General features: G+C 58.1%; 1 protein-coding gene across 1 annotated transcript in view; it reads left to right on the top strand.

Annotated features, from left to right (window-relative positions):
- ARIH1 (ariadne RBR E3 ubiquitin protein ligase 1) overlaps nucleotides 1-18012 on the top strand; it is an 87999-nt gene that overhangs the window by 59477 nt on the left and 10510 nt on the right. The window contains exons 6-11 of the mRNA XM_068144300.1: nucleotides 2264-2330; nucleotides 3786-3892; nucleotides 5206-5248; nucleotides 6890-6961; nucleotides 16757-16887; nucleotides 16981-17038. Of these exons, the coding sequence (XP_068000401.1) occupies nucleotides 2264-2330; nucleotides 3786-3892; nucleotides 5206-5248; nucleotides 6890-6961; nucleotides 16757-16887; nucleotides 16981-17038 (478 nt within the window). The remainder of the gene's footprint in view (nucleotides 1-2263; nucleotides 2331-3785; nucleotides 3893-5205; nucleotides 5249-6889; nucleotides 6962-16756; nucleotides 16888-16980; nucleotides 17039-18012) is intronic.

Genomic DNA, 18012 nt, shown 5'->3' with positions numbered 1-18012 from the left:
GGGGCAGGGTGAAGGTGCCAGGCTCTGTTTGGTGGTGCCCAGTGATAGGACAAGGAACAGTGGATACAACCTAGAATCCAGGAGGTTGCACCTCAGAATGAGGAGAAGATTCTTTCCTGTGAGGGTGCAGGAGGCCTGGAGCAGGCTGCCCAGGGAGGCTGTGGAGTCTCCTTCTGTGCAGACTTTCCAGCCCCACCTGGCTGTGTTCCTATGCCCTGCCCTGGGTGCCCTGCTCTGGCAGGGCCTTGGACTGGATGAGCTCTGGGGGTTCCTTCCAACCCCTCCCATTCTGTGGGGCTGTGAAGGTTAAAGCCTTCCATTACCTTAAGGGGGCCTAGAATAAAGCTGGGGAGGGACTTTGGAGGGTGTCAGGGAGGGATAGGACTGGGGGGGATGGAGCAAAACTAGAAGTGGGGAGATTCAGCTTGGCTGTGAGGAAGTTGTTCCCCAGGAGGGTGGTGAGAGCCTGGCCCAGGCTGCCCAGGGAGGTGGTGGAAGCCTCCTGCCTGGAGGTGTTTGCAGCCAGGCTGGAGGTGGCTGTGAGCAAGCTGCTGTGGTGTGAGGTGTCCCTGGCCATGGCAGGGGGTTGGAGCTGGCTGAGCCTTGAGCTCCCTTCCAACCCTGCCAGCTCTGTGATCCTGTGTTGGGTGCAGCCTGTGTGGTGCTGAATTGCCATCAGGTTTGGTTTGTGGTGAATAGATTCACACAACAGTCACTCTGTAACTGAAGCTGTAGGACTCCACTGAGACCCAGGTAAGGTCAGGTCACCACCCCACAGTCACTCTGGGGCTTCAGAGAGGTTCTTGCCACAAAGTGTGCCTGTGGAATGGAAAGGAGCTCCTGGCATGGTTTGCTCTGCTGCTTGGGCTGCTGTGGAAGGTGTTTGTGAAATCCCCAAGCCAAGAGATTCCCTTCTGGGGAGCTGCAGGAGCCTGCTGCAAGACCTGGTGGGGTTGGGCTCCACAGCTGACAGAAGCAGAGGCAATGGCCTGAAGCTGTGCCAGGGAGCTTAAGGTTGGAGATGAGGAACAATGTCTCTGCTGCAGGAGTGGTCAGGGACTGGCAGAGGCTGCCCAGGGAGGTGGTGGAGTCCCCAGCCCCGGAGGTGCTCACAGAGTCTGTGGCCATGGCAGCTGGGGCCAGGGGTTGGTGGCCCTGGGGGGGTTGGTTGCTGGTTGGACTGGGTGAGCTCAGAGAGCTTTTCCAAGCCAAACAATCCTCTGGTTCTATGGAAGGAGCCTTGGTCATGCAGAGAGCAGCACTGGCAGCTCACAGACAGCTGTGAGGGGTGGCTCTCAGTGCCTTTAGCTGCAGCAGGGGGCCCAAAAGTGCTGATTTCCAATGCCAGGAACTGGGCTGGCTGCTGCCCCTGCTTGCCACCTCTAAGAGCTGCTGCTTCAAGCTTACCCAGCTGCTCTGGGGAGACAGCAGGGAAGGATTAACACCACTCTGGGGACAGCACAGCCCCAGCTGGCAGGGCAGAGGGAGGGAGGCAGCAGGGCTGAGGGAGGCAGCAGGGCAGAGGGAGGCAGCAGGGCAGAGGCAGGCAGGCAGCAGGGCAGACGGAGGAAGGGCGGCAGCAGGGCAGAGGCAGGCAGCAGGGCAGAGGCAGGCAGCAGGGAAGAGGGAGGCAGCAGGGCAGAGGCAGGCAGGCAGCAGGGCAGAGGGAGGGAGGGAGGCAGCAGGGCAGAGGCAGGCAGCAGGGCAGAGGGAGGGAGGCAGGCAGCAGGGCGGAGGCAGGCAGCAGGGCAGAGGCAGGCAGGCAGCAGTGAGAGGCTTGGGCTGCAGCCCCATCCCAAAGGTGGGGCTCTGGGGGCTGCTGTGATGTAAGGCAAGGACAGCAGTGAGGCACTGCCCCTGAGCTGCAGGCTCCCAGCCTGCCTGCACACACTGCCAGCACTGTGAGTTAGGAGCAGCTCTGGGAGAGCAGCTCTGGCCTGGGGTGGTGGAGGCCCCAGCCCTGGATGTGCCATGGCTCTTGGGGTTTGATGGCCATGGGGTTGGGTTGCTGGCTGGACTGGGGAGCTCAGAGAGCTTTGCCAAGCCAAACAGTGCTCTGATCTGTGATTCTGAAGCCAGTGTTAGAAGGTGACTCCACTCTGTGGTGTTAGTAATAAAGGATCTGAGAGAGAGCAGGTGAGTGCACAGGGGCCCTGCCAGCCTAGGAGGAGCCTTCCAGCCCCATTTCTCTGCCTTAACTGAGTGGCCCTGGAGGAAAGGAGTTTCCCACTGCATTAATTTGTCTGTTTCTTCCTTCCCACAGGCGTCTGATCACAGATTCCAAGGTGAAATTAAAGTACCAGCATTTAATAACCAATAGCTTTGTAGAGGTGAGTGTTCCTCTCGAGTTTGGGTGCCTTCTGCCTTGGCTTTGCCTGATGCTTGGAGCACCCCACACAAGTGGAGCTTGCTCCTAAGAGCAGAGCAGGGCTTTTGCACAGCCTCTGATCCATGTCACTCCCAAGCTGGAGGCTTTGCAGGGCTGATTCTTTGCAGCCCTTCTGGCTGCAGCTGCAGCAGAGCACTTCAGCCTGCAGGCCACAAGGCCTTGCATGGCAGCAAGCAGCTGCAGGCAGCCAAGGTCCAAGGCCTTGCTGAAGCTGAGGCAGCATCCACTGGTGTCCCCTCACCTCCCCAGCTGGTGACAGCAGCAGAGCAGGCTGCCAGACTGGCCAGTGGCCTCCTCTGATGGTGGGACTTGAGGGAGAGCAGTGGATGGTGTCCACCCCCACTTCAGCAAGGCTTTTGGTGCCATCTCCCTTAACATCCTCCCAGGTGAGCTCAGGAAGCGTGGGGTGGCTGAAGGGACAGGGAGGTGGGTGAGAGCTGCTTGAAGGACAGGGAGCAGAGAGTTGGGCAGGGCAGCTCAGCTGGAGGCCTGCCACTTATGGTGGTCCCTGGGGGTCAGACCTGGAGGCAGTCTTGTGGAGCATTTCATCAGCCAGCAGGATGAAGGGAAGCAGTGGTCCCTCAGCCAGCTGCTGATGGGTGCCTGACACCCCCCCAGGCTGGGCAGGCCTGGGCAGGCTGCAGAGTTGGGTGGGGGGAACCTCATGAGGTTCAGCAGGAGCAAGTGTAGGGTCCTGCACCAGACACCAGTGCAGCTGAGGGAGGACCTGCTGGCAAGCAGCTAGGAATCCTGAGGCACAAGAAGTTCCCCCTGAGCCAGCAGTGTGCCCTTGTGACCAGGAAGGCAAATGCTCTGCTGGGGTCCATGAAGGAGTGTGGCCAAGGGAGGTTCTCCTACACCCTAATGAGGCCACAGCTGCAGGACTGAGTCCAGTTCTGGGCTCCCCAGCTCAAGAGAGACAGGGACTGCAGGAGAGAGTCCAGTGAAGGCTCCAAAGCTGCTGAGGGGCCTGGAGCAGCTCTGTGAGGAGCAAAGGCTGAGAGCCCTGGGGCTGAGAGCCTGCAGCAGAGCAGCCCCAGAGGGGAGCTGAGCAGTGCTCAGCAAGAGCTACAGGGCGGAGGGCAAGAGGATGGAGCCAGTGGTGTCCAGTGATAGGACAAAGGGTGATGAGCACAAACGGGAACCCAGCAGGTTCCATCTGAAACAGGAGGCTGCTGGAGGCCTGGAGCAGGCTGCCCAGAGAGGTTGTGGAGTCTCCTTGCCTGGAGAGCTTCCAACCCCCCCGGCTGTGTTCCCGTGTGGCCTCCCCTGGGTGACCCTGCTCTGGCAAGGTGGGGGTTGGACTGGGTGATCTCTGGAGGCCCCTTCACCCCCTGCCATTCTGTGCTTCTGGGCTTTTACTACTCTGGGTCCCTCGGTGTGCTCTCTCCCCCAGTGTAATCGACTGTTAAAGTGGTGTCCTGCCCCAGACTGCCACCACGTCGTCAAGGTCCAATACCCGGATGCGAAGCCTGTGCGCTGCAAGTGCGGTCGCCAGTTCTGGTGAGGAGCGAGGGGGGGAGGGGGGTGGGGGGAGCTTTTTAGGCACTGCCTTGGGCTGTAGCAGGCTGTGTTCTCTCAGGGTTTGTGCTGGGATGTGCTTGGGGTGAGGCCAGAAGCACAGGGAGGGACTCGAGCACAAGCCCCACGAGGAGAGGCTGAGGGGGCTGGGGGTGGTTAGCCTGGGGGAGACTCAGGGGAGACCTTCTGGCTCTCTACAACTCCCTGCAGGGAGGTTGGAGCCAGCTGGGGGTTGGGCTCTTCTCCCAGGCAAGCAACCCCAGAACAAGAGGACACAATCTCAAACTGTTCCAGGGGAGGTTTAGGCTGGAGGGGAGGAGAAAGTTATTCCCAGACAGAGAGATTGGCCACTGGGATGTGCTGCCCAGGGAGGTGGTGGAGTCCCCATGCCTGGAGGTGTTGAAGAGGGGACTGGATGTGGCCCTTGGAGCCATGGTTTAGCTGTCAGGAGGTGTTGGGTGGCAGCTTGGACTTGCTGAGCTCTGAGGTCTTTTCCAACCTTACTGATTCTGTGACTATGAAATGGTCAGCCAGGGTTAGCTGGAGGTAGTTGAAGAGCTGTGTGGATCACCAGGTAGATGCTGCTGGAGCACCTCCCCCGTGGGGACAGGCTGGGAGAGTTGGGCTTCTTCAGCCTGGAGAAGAGAAGGCTCCAGGGAGACCTCAGAGCAGCCTGCCAGGACCTGAAGGGGCTCCAGGAGAGCTGGGGAGGGACTTTGGACAAGGGCTGGGAGGGACAGGAAAAGAGGCAATGGCTTTGAACTGGGAGAGGGCAGTTTGAGACTGGAGATGAGGAAGAAATTCTTTGCAGTGAGGCTGGGGAGACTCTGGCACAGGTTGCCCAGGGAGGCTGTGGCTGCCTCCTGCCTGGAGGTGTTGGAGGCCAGGCTGGATGAGGCCTTGAGCAGCCTGGGCTGGTGGGAGGTGTCCCTGCCCATGGCAGGGGGTTGGAACTGGAGGATGGTGATGGTCCCTTCCAGCCCAACCCATTCTGTGGTTCTTGGGCCTCCTGTGACATGGAAGCAGACTGAATTTCACTGGGAGGTGGCCTTGAGCTGGGTGGTTTCAGGCCAGGTGAGCTTCTTGGCTGCAGATGGATCAGGATGAACTCTGCTGGGAATTGGCCACTGAGAGCTTTGAGAGCTGGGGGCTGTTTCTTTGATGTGAATCCTGCTTGCTTGGGGTTGGCTTCAGCAGAGCAGCCCAGGAAGAGCTCCCTGCTGCTGTTCCCCTAGCCCAGTACCAATGTCCTGACCTGCCCTCCTGGCTTACTTTCCCCTTTCTTTTGCTTCCAGCTTTAACTGTGGGGAGAACTGGCACGACCCTGTGAAGTGCAAGGTGAGCACCTCCAAGGGCTTGGCTGAATGCATGACTGGAAAGTGTCTGAGGTCAGCTGCAGTGCAAGATGTGGGGGTGCAGCACCCTGCTTTGCTGCTGCTCCCCCCAAACAGCACAGCAGCTCACCTCTGCAGACCATAGCCTGGAAAGAATCCCTGCAGTCACTGCTGGGTGCCCCAGAGCTGGCCCTTGGGGAGGAGCAGTGCCTGGGCCCGAGGGGGAAATGTCTGGGGGAGGTGGTTACAGCTGGGACCTCTGAAGAGGATTGAAGGGGCTTCAGGAGTGGATGTTTCACTTCCCAGCAAGCACTCCTGCCCTGGGTGTCTCTCTGGGTGCTCAGTGCTTCTGGGCTGTGTGATTTGTTGTGCTGCAGGAATGAACTTGGGAAGCAGTGAGCTTGGGAAGTGTTGGTGCAGCTGTCAGAAGCTGTATCCAAGCCTGGGGTCCTGTGGCCTGTGCAGAGCTCCCAGCCAGCCACACTACATGCCTTGGGGACAGAGCAGCCTGCATTCCTAGTGAGGAATAAACCCACCCACCACCATCCTCCCTGGGCAGAGGGCAGGGAAAGCTCTGGTGTGGTTTAGCTGATCTTTGCAGGCTCCATGTGGTCAGTGGACTGTCTAACAAGTGCTTTGAGGACTTGGCACTCAGTTCCTGTAGCCACCCTCAGGAAGGTGGAAACAAAGCCAAGCATGAAGAGAGTGCTGTGAGCTGGGGGGAAACTAGGTGTGAAGTAAAGCTGAGCCTCACAGGAGGCTGCTGGCTGCAGGGCCCACTCACAGCAGCCTTAGCAGTTCAGACCCCAGCTGAAGTTTGTGTTGCTTCAACTGTGGTCTCCTGGGATGTCTCTAGAGGAGGAGGCCAACAGTCAAGGGAGAGGATTCTTCCCCTTTACTCTGCTCTGGGGAGACCCCCACCTCGAATACTGCACCCACTGCTCTTGTCCCCAGCAGGAGGAGGACACAGAGCTGTTGGAGCCAGTCCAGGGGAGGCCACAAAGGGCTGGAGCAGCTCTGCTCTGATGCCAGGCTGAGGGAGCTGGGGGGGTTCAGCCTGGAGAAGAGAAGGCTCTGGGGGGACCTCAGAGCTGCCTGCCTGTACCTGAAGGGATCCTGCAGGAAGGCTGCAGAGGGACTGCTCATGAGGGGGTCTAGAGACAGGCCAAGGGGGAATGGTTTGAAGCTGAGGCAGAGCAGGGTCAGACTGGAGCTGAGGAAGTTCTTCAGTCTGAGGGTGGTGAGGCTCTGGCACAGGCTGCCCAGGGATGTTGTGGCTGCCTCTTCCCTGGAGGTGTCCAAGGCCAGCTTGGATGAGGCCTTGAGCAGCTGAGTCCAGTTAAGAGGCATCCCTGGCCATGGCAGGGGGCCTGAAGGAGCTGATCTCTGAGGTCCCTTCCCAACCGGAGCCATTCTGTGATGCTGTGAACTGAGGGGCTGCAGACTCCTGCCTGAAGTGCTTGTGTGTGGGGACTGCTCCCTCGGTCGGGATGGTGCTGCAGCTAAATGGGCTGCTGTTCACAGTGCTTTCCAGCCCTCCCCTGGGGGGCTGTGGCCCTTGCCTGAGTGTGAGCAGCTGTGGGGGAACACCTCAAGTTCCTCCCTCTGACAGTCTCTCTCTTCTTCCTTCACTTTGTCCTGGCAGTGGTTGAAGAAGTGGATTAAGAAGTGTGACGACGACAGCGAAACTTCCAATTGGATTGCAGCCAACACAAAGGTGAGGGGGCAGGGCTGGGGCTGGCTCCTCTGACAGCCTGGCTCCTCTCTGCTGGGCTTATTTCTCCTGCTGCATGTCAGGAGTTCAGGGCAAGCCTCCAGATCCCCAGCACACTGCAGCAAGTAGGGGCTGCTGCCTCCAGTCAGCTGAGGGGCTCCAGGTGAAGAGGAGTTTGCTCCTGTAAGAAAGAGTTCATTGGAGACCCCAAGGGAGCTCAGGTTTGAAGTCTGTATGCTCCTGTCTGGCACTGGTGGCTTCCCTGAGCAGATCTGTGCCTTGCTTTGAGTGTGAAAGGTGTTCCTGCCACCCATGGCTGGGGTTGGCTGGGAGGATTTCCATCTGCCTTAAACCCCCTGGGCTGGCCTCCTGAGGAGTGGCTCATTTCTGCTGGGCAGGGTTCCAGGGGGAGAGAAGCTGGCAGAACAGCTGGGCAGATTTTGTCATGTAAATGCCTGCCCTGTGGCTAGCCCACTTTAGCCTGAGGCATCAGCTGCTGCAGGGCTGGGGACCGGTGAAAGCCAAGGCTGGCCTGGTGGCTGGAGAGCAAAAGCAGCAGGTGCCAGCAGCGGGGTTGGGAGCAGGCCTGGGTCTCACCACTGCCCATCCAGGAGGCTGGGAAGGAGGTGGGGAGGAGAGCAGGAGGAAATGGCTGCTTTGTTTTCCTGGCTGTGTTGTGGAAGTGGTTAATGGTATTGTTTGGAGCAGGCTGCAGCTTTCTGGGGCTGGCTGCCTGCTTTTCATTCAGCTGGAATGTTGCATGGTGGTGAAATCAGAAACACACCCAGCAGGCTGCAAGGAGCCCTCCCAGCCAGCCTGCAAGGCTGCAGCTCTCTGGGCTGAGGCTTGGGTGGGCCCTGCTGGGAGGCTGGAGGGTGCTCAGTGCAGTGAGCCTTTGGCTGAGCTGGGTGTGTTCAGAGGAGGCTTTGGGGCTCAGGAAGTGCAGGAGAACTTTGTCCAGTTCTGGGCCCCTCTGTGTCCAGCTCTGGGCTCCTCAGTTTCAGAAGGACATTGAGAGACTTGAAGGTGTCCAGAGAAGGGCAAGGAGGCTGGGGAGGGGTCTGGAGCACAGCCCTGGGAGGAGAGGCTGAGGGAGCTGGGCTTGCTTAGCCTGCAGAAGAGGAGGCTCAGGGGAGACCTTCTTGCTCTCTCCAACTCCTTGCAGGGAGGTTGTAGCCAGCTGGGGGTTGGTCTCTTCTGCCAGGCAGGCACCCAGCCCCAGAACAAGAGGACACAGTCTGCAGCTGTGTCAGGGGAGGTTTAGGCTGGAGCTGAGGAAGAAATTCTTCACAGGGAGAGTTGTTAGCTGTAGGAATGTGCTGCCCAGGGAGGTGGTGGAGTCCCCATGGCTGGAGGTGTTGCAGAGGGGATTGGATGTGGCCCTTGGAGCCGTGGTTGAGTTGTCAGGAGGTGTTGGGTGCTAGCTTGGACTTGCTGAGCTCTGAGGTCTTTCCCAACCTTATTGCTTCTGTGACTCTCTGAGATTTGCTTTGCTTGGGTTTCAGGTGTTGCTAAGCCTGAGGAAGAGCAGCTGAGTAGCCTGGGGAGGCTGAGGGTTGGAGCATGCAAAGCAGCTTTGAGCTTTGGGTGTGGGATGTTGGGGAAGGCAGAGTTAGAGGATGGTTGGATTCAATCTCAAAGGTCTTTTCCAACCCCAACCATTCTGTGGGTCTGTGGCACAGGGACTCTCCATCTTCTGTGGCTTGTGCTGCCAAAGGCCAGGGTTTCAGTGGTGTCCTCTGACAGGAGAAGGGCCAACAGGCACAGACTGGGAGCCAGGAGGTTCCAGCTGAACAGGAGGAGAAAGTTCTTTGGTGTGAGGCTGCTGGAGCCCTGGAGCAGGCTGCAGAGAGCTTGTGGAGTCTCCTCTGAAGACTTTCCAATCCCACCTGGCTGTGTTCCTGTGTGCCCTGCCCTGGGGGCTCCTGCTCTGGCAGGGGGTTGGCTTGGATGGTCTCTGGAGGTCCTTTCTGACCACCCCCATTCTGTTTTCTGGGTTCTGTGGCTGCTGAGGAGGCTGCAGTGCTGCAGGTGTCTGTGTCATGTAGGCCAAGCATGAGTGAGGTACCACCAGTGCTGGCTTCTGGAGACAGGCAGCTCCTTGCCCCTTTTGTCAGGCAGGAGGGTGCCAGTTTCTGCTGCTCCCTTGCCCAGAGGCCTGAGGATGGGCAGAAATGTTGTCAAGGTGTCAGCCTGCTTGGGTGTTTGGTGGTTTTTAACCAGGCTCTGTCAGGTAGGAGCCATGCTGAGGGTTGGGCATAGCTCAGACTCTGGATAAGATGACTTTTAGGGGAAGCAGCCACCCAGAGGACAGGGAGGAGGGGAAAGGAGCATGGACAAGCCCTGCTGGCATCAGCCCTGCTGGCATCAGCCCTGCTGGCATCAGCCCAGCTTATCTGTTAGTGCCTGCAGGCTGGTGGCAGCAGCAGAGCTGTTGTCCTTGGACATGACTGCCTAAGCTGCTTCCCCTCATACCATATGAGGTGCTCCCACAGCAAGAAAAGACACTGGAGCCCAAGCTGCAGACCAGCAGTGGGAAGAAATACATCAGGGTAGTGACCCCAGACATCTGAGCAAGCCAACTGTCCTGGAGCCTTCCAGCCTGAATCACCTCAAGGACCATATTGCAGCTCTGCCCTCGCCAGACTGCCACTAGATAGCACATGGGAAGGCTGGCAGGAGCAGCAGCCCACCCCTGCCATCATCTCTCCCTTCTTGTGGGCAGCAGGATGTGGAAGTTTGTGTCCTGGGCTTCACCCAAAGCAGTGTGACAAGCAGGACAGGGAGAGGATGCTGCCCCTCTGCTCTGGTGAGATCCCCCCTGGAGCACTGCATCCAGTGCTGGGGCCCTCAGCACAAGAATGACAGAGAACTGCTGGGGAGGCTCCAGAGGAGGCCACAAAGATGATCAGAAGGCTGCAGAGCCTCCCCTGTGGGGACAGGCTGGGAGAGTTGGGGCTGTTCAGCCTGGAGAAGGCTCCAGGCAGACCTCAGAGCAGCTTCCAGTGCCTGAAGGGCTCCAGGAGAGCTGGGGAGGGACTTTGGACAAGGGCTGGGAGTGCCAGGATGGCTTTGAGCTGGGAGAGGAGAGATTGGGACTGGAGATGAGGAAGAGATTCTTTGCATTGAAGGTGGGGAGACTCTGGCCCAGGCTGCCCAGGGAGGCTGTGGCTGCCTCCTGCCTGGAGGTGTTCAAGGCCTTGAGCAAGCTGTGCTGGTGGGAGGGGTCCCTGCCCATGGCAGGGGTTTGGCACTGGATCTTTAAGGTGCCTTCCAACCCACACCACTCAGTGAATGACTTGAGCCTTGTCTCCCTTCCCCACCTGACAGCAGGGAGCAGGGTCCTGGATGTGGCCAGGAGCTGTGAGCATGCCCAGGCTGCAAGCTGGGCCGGTGGGAGGTGTCCCTGCCCATGGCAGGGGGGTTGGAGCTAGGTAAAGTCCCTTCCAACCCAGCCCATTGCAGGGCTGTGTTACTCTGTGCCTCTGCCAGCGCTGCAGGGCTGAGTGGGAGTGGAGCACATGGCAGCAGGGCTGGGCAGCCTGCAGAGCAGCAGATGGGCCCAGCGCGGCGGGGCTGCCAGCCACCACCTCCTCTTGCCTCAGCTGCCTGCTGGAGACACCCAAGGGCCTGCTAGCCAGCAGCACAGTCCTGTGTGCTGGGAGAGCAGCAGAGGGAAATCCCTCCCTGCCTTGGCGGGAGGCCCTGGCGATGCAGGAGGCCAGGAGTGCACAGCTGGGGTGCAGCTGCATCTGTCCTTGCCCTGGGCTGTTGGTGGCAGGACAATGAGGAGAGTGGGGCTGGGGGAGGCCCTGGGCAGCCTGATCTAGTGTGGGGTGTCCCTGCCCATGGCAGGGGGGTTGGAACTGGATGATCCTTGTGGTCCCTTCCAACCCTGACTGATTCTGTGATACTATGATAATGGCTTCTGCCTTCACAGCCCTGCAAGCTGCAGCCCCAGATTGGTGTTGTGGTCCTTCCTTTGTCCTGAGTACTGTGCCCAGTTCTGGGCTCCCCAGTTCAGGAGTCTGCTGCAGAGAGTCCAAGGCAGGGCTGCAAGGATGATGAAGGGATTTGAACATCTTTGCTGTGGAGAAAGCCTGAGAGACCTGGGACTGCTTAGGCTGGAGAAGAGAAGGCTGAGAGGGATCTGATCAATGGCTATCAATATCATAGAATCATACAATCAATAAGGTTGGGAAAGACCTCAGAGATCATCAAGTTCAACCTCTCACCCAACACCTCCTGACAACTCAACCATGGCTCCAAGGGCCACATCCAATCCCCTCTTGAACACCTCCAGCCATGGGGACTCCACCACCTCCCTGGGCAGCACATCCCAAGGGCCAATTCCTCTCTCTGGCAAGAACTTTCTCCTCCCCTCCAGCCTAAACCTCCCCTGGCACAGCTTGAGACTGTGTCCTCTTGTTCTGGGGCTGGGTGCCTGCCTGGGAGATGAGACCTCTTCTTCTGATGTTGAGGGTGTTCAGCCTGGAGAAGAGGAGGCTCAGGGGGGACCTTATCACACTCTCCCTGAAGGGAGGTTGTAGTCAGGTGGGGGCCAGGCTCTGCTCCCAGGCAACTTGTGATAGGACAAGAGGGCATGGCCTGAAGCTGTGCCAGGGGTGGGTTGGGTTGGCTATCAGGAAGCATTTCCTCATGGAAAGGCTGATTGGGCACTGGGCTGTGCTGCCCAGGGAGGTGGTGGAGTTGCCATCCCTGGAGGTGTTTAAGATCAGCTTGGATGTGGCACTTGGGGCATGGTTGAGCTGCTGTGGTGGTGTTGGGTCACAGGATGGACTTGATGAGCTCAGAGGTCTCTTCTAGCCTCAAGAATTCTGTGCTTGCCTGCCTGGGAGAAGAGCCCAACCCCCAGCTGGCTCCAGCCTCCCTGCAGGGAGTTGCAGAGAGCAAGAAGGTCTCCCCTGAGCCTCCTCTTCTGCAGGCTAAGCAAGCCCAGCTCCCTCAGCCTCTCCTCACAGGGCTGTGCTCCAGACCCCTCCCCAGCCTCCTTGCCCATAGAATCAAGAAGGTTGGAGAAGACCTCAGAGATCATCAAGTCCAACCTGTCACAAGAGGAAGATGGAGGGGCAGGCTGAAGGGGCCACTTGCTCTTGGTAGTGCCCAGTGCCAGGAGGCCGCAGCTGGAGCCCAGCTCAGCACGAGGGGAAACTGCCTTACTGTGGTGGTGACAGAGCCCCGGGGCAGGCTGCCCACACAGCTTGTGGAGTCTCACAGCCACCATTGCTGTTCAGTGGGCACTCAGAGGAGTAGGAATATGGAAAGCTTGGAGTTGTGCAGTAATCTGGGGCTCCTGTGGTCTGTGTGGAGTCCCCATCCCTGGAGGTGTTCAAGAGGGGATTGGATGTGGGCCTTGGAGCCATGGTTTGGCTGTCAGGAGGTGTTGGGTGAGAGGTTGGACTTGATGAGCTCTGAGGTCTCTTCCAACCTGTTTGATTCTGTGATTCTGTGAGGACTGACTGAGAGGAGCCTGAGAGGAGCCTGAAAGGAGGAAGGGAAACCAGGTGCAGGCCCCGAGGCTGAGGCCAGAGGTGCAGGCTCTGAGGTGCTGTTTCAGTGGTGCTACACTTTCTGCTGCCTGCTCTGCTGAAGGAAGAGGAACAAAGATAACTGATGGTGCCAGGCTTCACCCAAGGCATTGGTTCTGTTGGAGTGAAATTGGTGTTGATGAAAGTTGTTTATCTGATACTAAAAATGCCTCTGCCTTCGAGCTGCTGGCTCCTGGCAGGGCACCAGCTCAGCATCTCCTGGCTTTGACAGTGCCTGTGCAGAAACCTGCTGGAGAGCACTGAAGGCAAAAGGCACCTGGGGGGTCCTGGAGGATGGAAGGATGGCCATGAGCCAGCAATGTGCTCTTGGGGCCAGGAAGGCCAATGGCATCCTGGGGTGGAGTAGAAGGGCTGTGGGGAGTAAGTCAGAGAGGTTCTCCTCCCCCTCTGCTCTGCCCTGCTGAGGCCACAGCTGGAATCTTGTGTCCAGTTCTGGGCCCCTCAGTTCAAGAAGGACCTCAGGGAACTGCTTGAGAGAGTCCAGCACAGAGCCACAAAGATGCTGCAGGCAGTGGAAGATCTTCCTCAGGAGGAGAGCCTGAGGGAGCTGAGGCTCTGTAGCTTGGAGAGGAGGAGCCTGAGGGTGACCTCATTGCTGTTGCTGAAGCTGTGCAGGGTGAGTGCCCAGAGGCTGGAGCCAGGCTCTGCTGGGGGGTGCCCAATGCCAGCCCCAGGGGCAGTGGTGGAAGCTGAGGCAGAGGAAGCTCCATGGAAACAGGAGGAAAAATCTTTTCCCTGTGAGGGTGACAGAGCCCTGGAGCAGGCTGCCCAGGGGGGCTGTGGAGCCTCCCTCTCTGGAGCTATTCCAACCCCACCTGGCTGTGTTCCTGTGTGCCCTGCCCTGGGTGCTCCTGCCCTGGCAGGGGGCTTGGACTGGATGAGCTCTGGAGGTCCCTTCCAGCCCCTAACACTCTGTGATTCTCAGCAAACTGGCAGGTTTTCTTCCTCCATAAAACAAAGCTGCTGGCTGTTTTTTCCTCCTCTCAGCAAGTTCAATGGCAGGAACCCAGAGCTCTTCCTCTGAGGTCACTGTGATGCCTGAACATGCTCTGCCTCTGCACTTTCCCAAGTCCTACATTTGTTCTGGCATGTGAAATTAGAATCATAAAATTGTCAGGGTTGGAAGGGACCTCCAGGATCACCCAGTTCCAACCCCCTGCCATGGGCAGGGACCCCTCCCACCAGCCCAGGCTGCTCAAGGCCTCATCCAGCCTGGCCTTCAACACCTCCAGGCAGGAGGCAGCCACAGCCTCCCTGGGCAACCTGTGCCAGAGTCTCCCCAGCCTCAATGGAAACAATTTCTTCCTCATCTCCAGTCTCAGTCTCCCCTCTCCCACCTCAAAGCCATTCCCCCTCATCCTATCACTCCCAGCCCTTGTCCAAAGTCCCTCCCCAGCTCTCCTGGAGCCCCTTCAGGTACTGGGAGGCTGCTCTGAGGTCTGCCTGGAGCCTTCTCTTCTCCAGCCTTCTTTTCTTGACTATGCTCTTCCTGTGGCTTTTCCTCAGTTTCTGTTAATATGCAGCTTCTGCACAGCTTGGTGGGGCTGTGCAGCTCCCTCTGTAATGTAACAAGAGGACACAGTCTCAAGCTGTGCCAGGAGAGGTTTGGCTTGGGTGTTAGAAGAAATTCTTCATAGAAAGAGAGATTGGCCCTTGGGATGTGCTGCCCAGGGAGGTGGTGGAGTCCCCATCCCTGGACGTGTTTAGGAAGAGCCTGGCTGAGGCACTTGGTGCCATGGTTGAGTTGATCAGATGGTGCTGGGTGAGAGGTTGGACTTGGTGATCTCCAAGGTCTTTTCCAACCTGGTTAACTCTGTTCTGTTCTATGTCTCTTCCTGGTGCTTGTCAGGCACAGATGGCTTGAAAGGCAAACATTCCCTGGAACTAAAGGGCTGTAGTTAGAGGCTTTTGCACAGACTCCCAGCATGGTGGGACCTGGAAGGGACCTGGACATTGGAATTACAGAATCATAGAATTGTTAAGTTCCCCTGGGGCTTTGGACATCAGCCTCTCTGACCCAGGTCATAGCATCACAGAGCTGTCAGGGTTGGAAGGGACCTCAAGGATCAGCCAGTCCCAACGCCCCTGACCTCACAAAGCCTGGGTCACCTTGGTGTCTCTAGACCTTGTTACCATGGTGTCCCCACAGACCTCATCACCCTGGTACCCCCCCAGCCCTGCAGACCTTGCTGTCCCCACACACCTCAAAGAACCACAGAATGTCAGGGTTGGAAGTGAGCTCAAGGCTCAGCCAGCTCCAACCCCCTGCCATGGGCAGGGACACCTCACACCACAGCAGCTTGCTCACAGCCACCTCCAGCCTGGCTGCAAACACCTCCAGGCAGGAGGCTTCCACCACCTCCCTGGGCAGCCTGTGCCAGGCTCTCACCACCCTCCTGGGGAACAACTTCTTCCTAACATCCAGTCTGAATCTCCCCAATTCTAGTTTTGCTCCATGCCCCCCAGTCCTATCCCTCCCTGACACCCTCCAAAGTCCCTCCCCAGCTTTCTTGTAGCCCCCTGCAGATCCTGGAAGGCCACAATTAGGTCTCCTTGGAGCCTTCTCCTCTCCAGCCTGCACAGCCCCAACTCCCTCAGTCTGATCCAGTCCAACCCTGCTGCTAAAGCAGGGTCACCCAGGTCAGGCTGCCCAGCAGCACAGTGCCCAGGGGGGGTTGGAAGCTCTCCAGAGAAGGAGACTCCAAACCTCTCTGGGCAGCCTGCTCCAGGCCTCCAGCAGCCTCACACCAGAGAAGTTTCTCCTCCTGCTCAGATGGAACCTCGTGGGTTCCCGTTTGTGCCCATTGCCCTTTGTCTCTTCCCTGGGCACCACTGCCAAGATGGTTTCAGTTTTGTGTTTGGTTTTTGTTGTACCCTCTACATTTGGTGCCTGGCTTTAACCTGATTGTCCCCTGGCCCAGCTCTCCCAAGAGAAGTGCCACATGGCCAGGAGCAGTGGCAGGAGGAGGGCTGCTTTGGCTCCCCTGGCTTGCAGAGGCAGCTCAGAGGGTCCCTGCTTCCTGCACTTGCTGGGATGCTGCAGCAAGACTCTTTGCTGCTCCATGTGAGCTGAACAGGCTTTGAAGGAGCTGCTGATGGATGAGAGTGCTCTTGGTGTTGGAAAGAAGTCCCCATTCTCCAGGGAGCCCTTGTGCAGTGCTGCTTTTGATGTCCTCCTGTTTGTCCAAGGCCTCAGGCCTGGCAGGGAAGCCCTGCGTGGCCTGGGGGAGGGAAGCCTTCAGCAGCAGGGAAGGAAACAAACCAGCAAGGACCTGATGGGAATGTGGCAATGCCCTGAGAGGAAGAGTGTCTTTTTAGCTGACAGGAGCTCCTTTGAAGCCTGCTAGATCCTTGCTGCATCTTTGCAGATGCTTTTTGGATGGCATTTTACAGTTGCAGGTGGCTGGGATTGCCAGCAGCAGGAGGCCAGCTCCCTGCTGGGTGCTGCTCAGTCTGAGTGCTGAAGTGGACCAACAAACCCTTTTGGTGAGGAGAGGCAGATGCCTTCCTCTGGGTTTTTACAACCCTGTGGGTTTGGGGGGAGCTCATGAAATCATCCCTCCAGTGTGACAGCAGCAGGGATAAAATGTGGTGTTCCTGAGGGCTGGCTGCTCCAGGTTGGGAAATGCTTTAAGGCCTGACTCAGGAGAGGATCTCAATGATCAGAAGGAAGCCAGTGATATGTTTCACTTGACATAAGGACATCCAACTGTTGGAGCAGGTCTAGAGGAGGCCATCAAGGTGATCAGAGGCTGGAGAACCTCTCCTGTGGGAGAACAGGCTGGGAGAGCTGAGGCTGTTCAGCCTGGAGAGGAGAAGGCTCCAGGCAGACCTCAGAGCAGCCTCCCAGTACCTGAAGGGCTCCAGGAGAGCTGAGGAGGGACTTTGGACAAGGGCTGGGAGTGCCAGGATGAGGAACAATGGCTTTGAGCTGGAAGAGGGGAGACTGAGACTGGAGATGAGAAAGAAATCCTTTGCAGTGAGGCTGGGGAGACTCTGGCACAGGCTGCCCAGGGAGGCTGTGGCTGCCTCCTGCCTGGAGGTGTTCAGGGCCAGGCTGGATGAGGCCTTGAGCAATGTGGGCTGGGGGGAGGGGTCCCTGCCCAGGGCAGAAGGATGGAACTAGATGACTTTTAAGGTCCCTTCCAATCCAGACATGCTCTGCTGCCCTGCTCCCTTCCTGCCCCAGCTGTGCTCCCCAGCTGACCCTGCTCTGTCCTGCCCGCAGGAGTGCCCCAAATGCCACGTCACCATCGAGAAGGATGGGGGCTGCAACCACATGGTCTGTCGGAACCAGAACTGCAAAGCAGAGTTCTGCTGGGTGTGTCTGGGCCCCTGGGAGCCCCATGGATCTGCCTGGTGAGTAGAGGAACCTTGCTGGCCAGGGGAGGAAGCCACAGGGCAGAGGCCACGGCTGTGGAGTGATGTGTGGCGTCGGTGTCCCTCCCACAGGTACAACTGCAATCGCTACAATGAGGATGATGCAAAGGCAGCAAGGGATGCACAGGAGGTGAGCCCATAACCTTTGGTGATCAGGGGCATCACCCACCCTGCTGGTTTGCTTTTCTCAGCTTTGGAGAGCTCCCTGGATTTAGGCACAATTCCTTTGGACATGAGCCTCTCTGACCCAGGTCATAGCATCACAGAACTGTCAGGGTTGGAAGGGACCTCAAGGATCAGCCAGTCCCAACCCCCCTGACCTCACAAAGCCTGGGTCACCTTGGTGTCTCTAGACCTTGTTACCATGGTGTCCCCACAGACCTCATCACCCTGGTACCCCCCCAGCCCTGCAGACCTTGCTGTCCCCACACACCTCATAGAACCACAGAATGTCAGGGCTGGAAGGGAGCTCAAGGCTCAGCCAGCTCCAACCCCCTGCCATGGGCAGGGACACCTCACACCACAGCAGGTTGCTCACAGCTACCTCCAGCCTGGCTGCAAACACCTCCAGGCAGGAGGCTTCCACCACCTCCCTGGGCAGCCTGTGCCAGGCTCTCACCACCCTCCTGGGGAACAACTTCTTCCTCACAGCCAATCTCAATCTCCCTACTTCTAGTTTTGCTCCATCCCATCCCCCCAGTCCTATCCCTCCCTGACACCCTCAAAAGTCCCTCCCCAGCTTTCTTGTAGCCCCCTGCAGATCCTGGAAGACCACAAGAAGGTCTCCTCAGAGCCTTCTCTTCTCAACAACCCCAGCTCTCTCTGTCCTCATAGCAGAGGTGTTCCAGCTCTCTGATAAGCCTTTTTGCCCCAGTTCCAAGCCACTTTGCCCAGCTTCTAGAACATCAACTCAGCTGTTAGCTGCCCTGCTGCCTTGCCTGCTCTGTAGCAGCCCTTCCCATGAAGTCATCATAATGGGGTGGGTCTGAGACAACAATCTTCACAGCCTTCATCAAATGCTCTTGGTCACAGAGGTCTTCATGTGGGTGCTGAGGTGTTTAAGCACAGCAGACCACCTGAATGTGAATAAACCAGGCTGCTGCT

This window comes from Melanerpes formicivorus, unplaced genomic scaffold (assembly GCF_026170545.1).
Source record: "Melanerpes formicivorus ecotype bairdi unplaced genomic scaffold, bMelFor1.0.p_v2 SCAF_10, whole genome shotgun sequence".
NCBI classification, from domain to species: domain Eukaryota; kingdom Metazoa; phylum Chordata; class Aves; order Piciformes; family Picidae; genus Melanerpes; species Melanerpes formicivorus.
The sequence above is the reverse complement of the archived record's forward strand: the minus strand, read 5'-3'. Positions and strand labels throughout refer to the sequence as shown.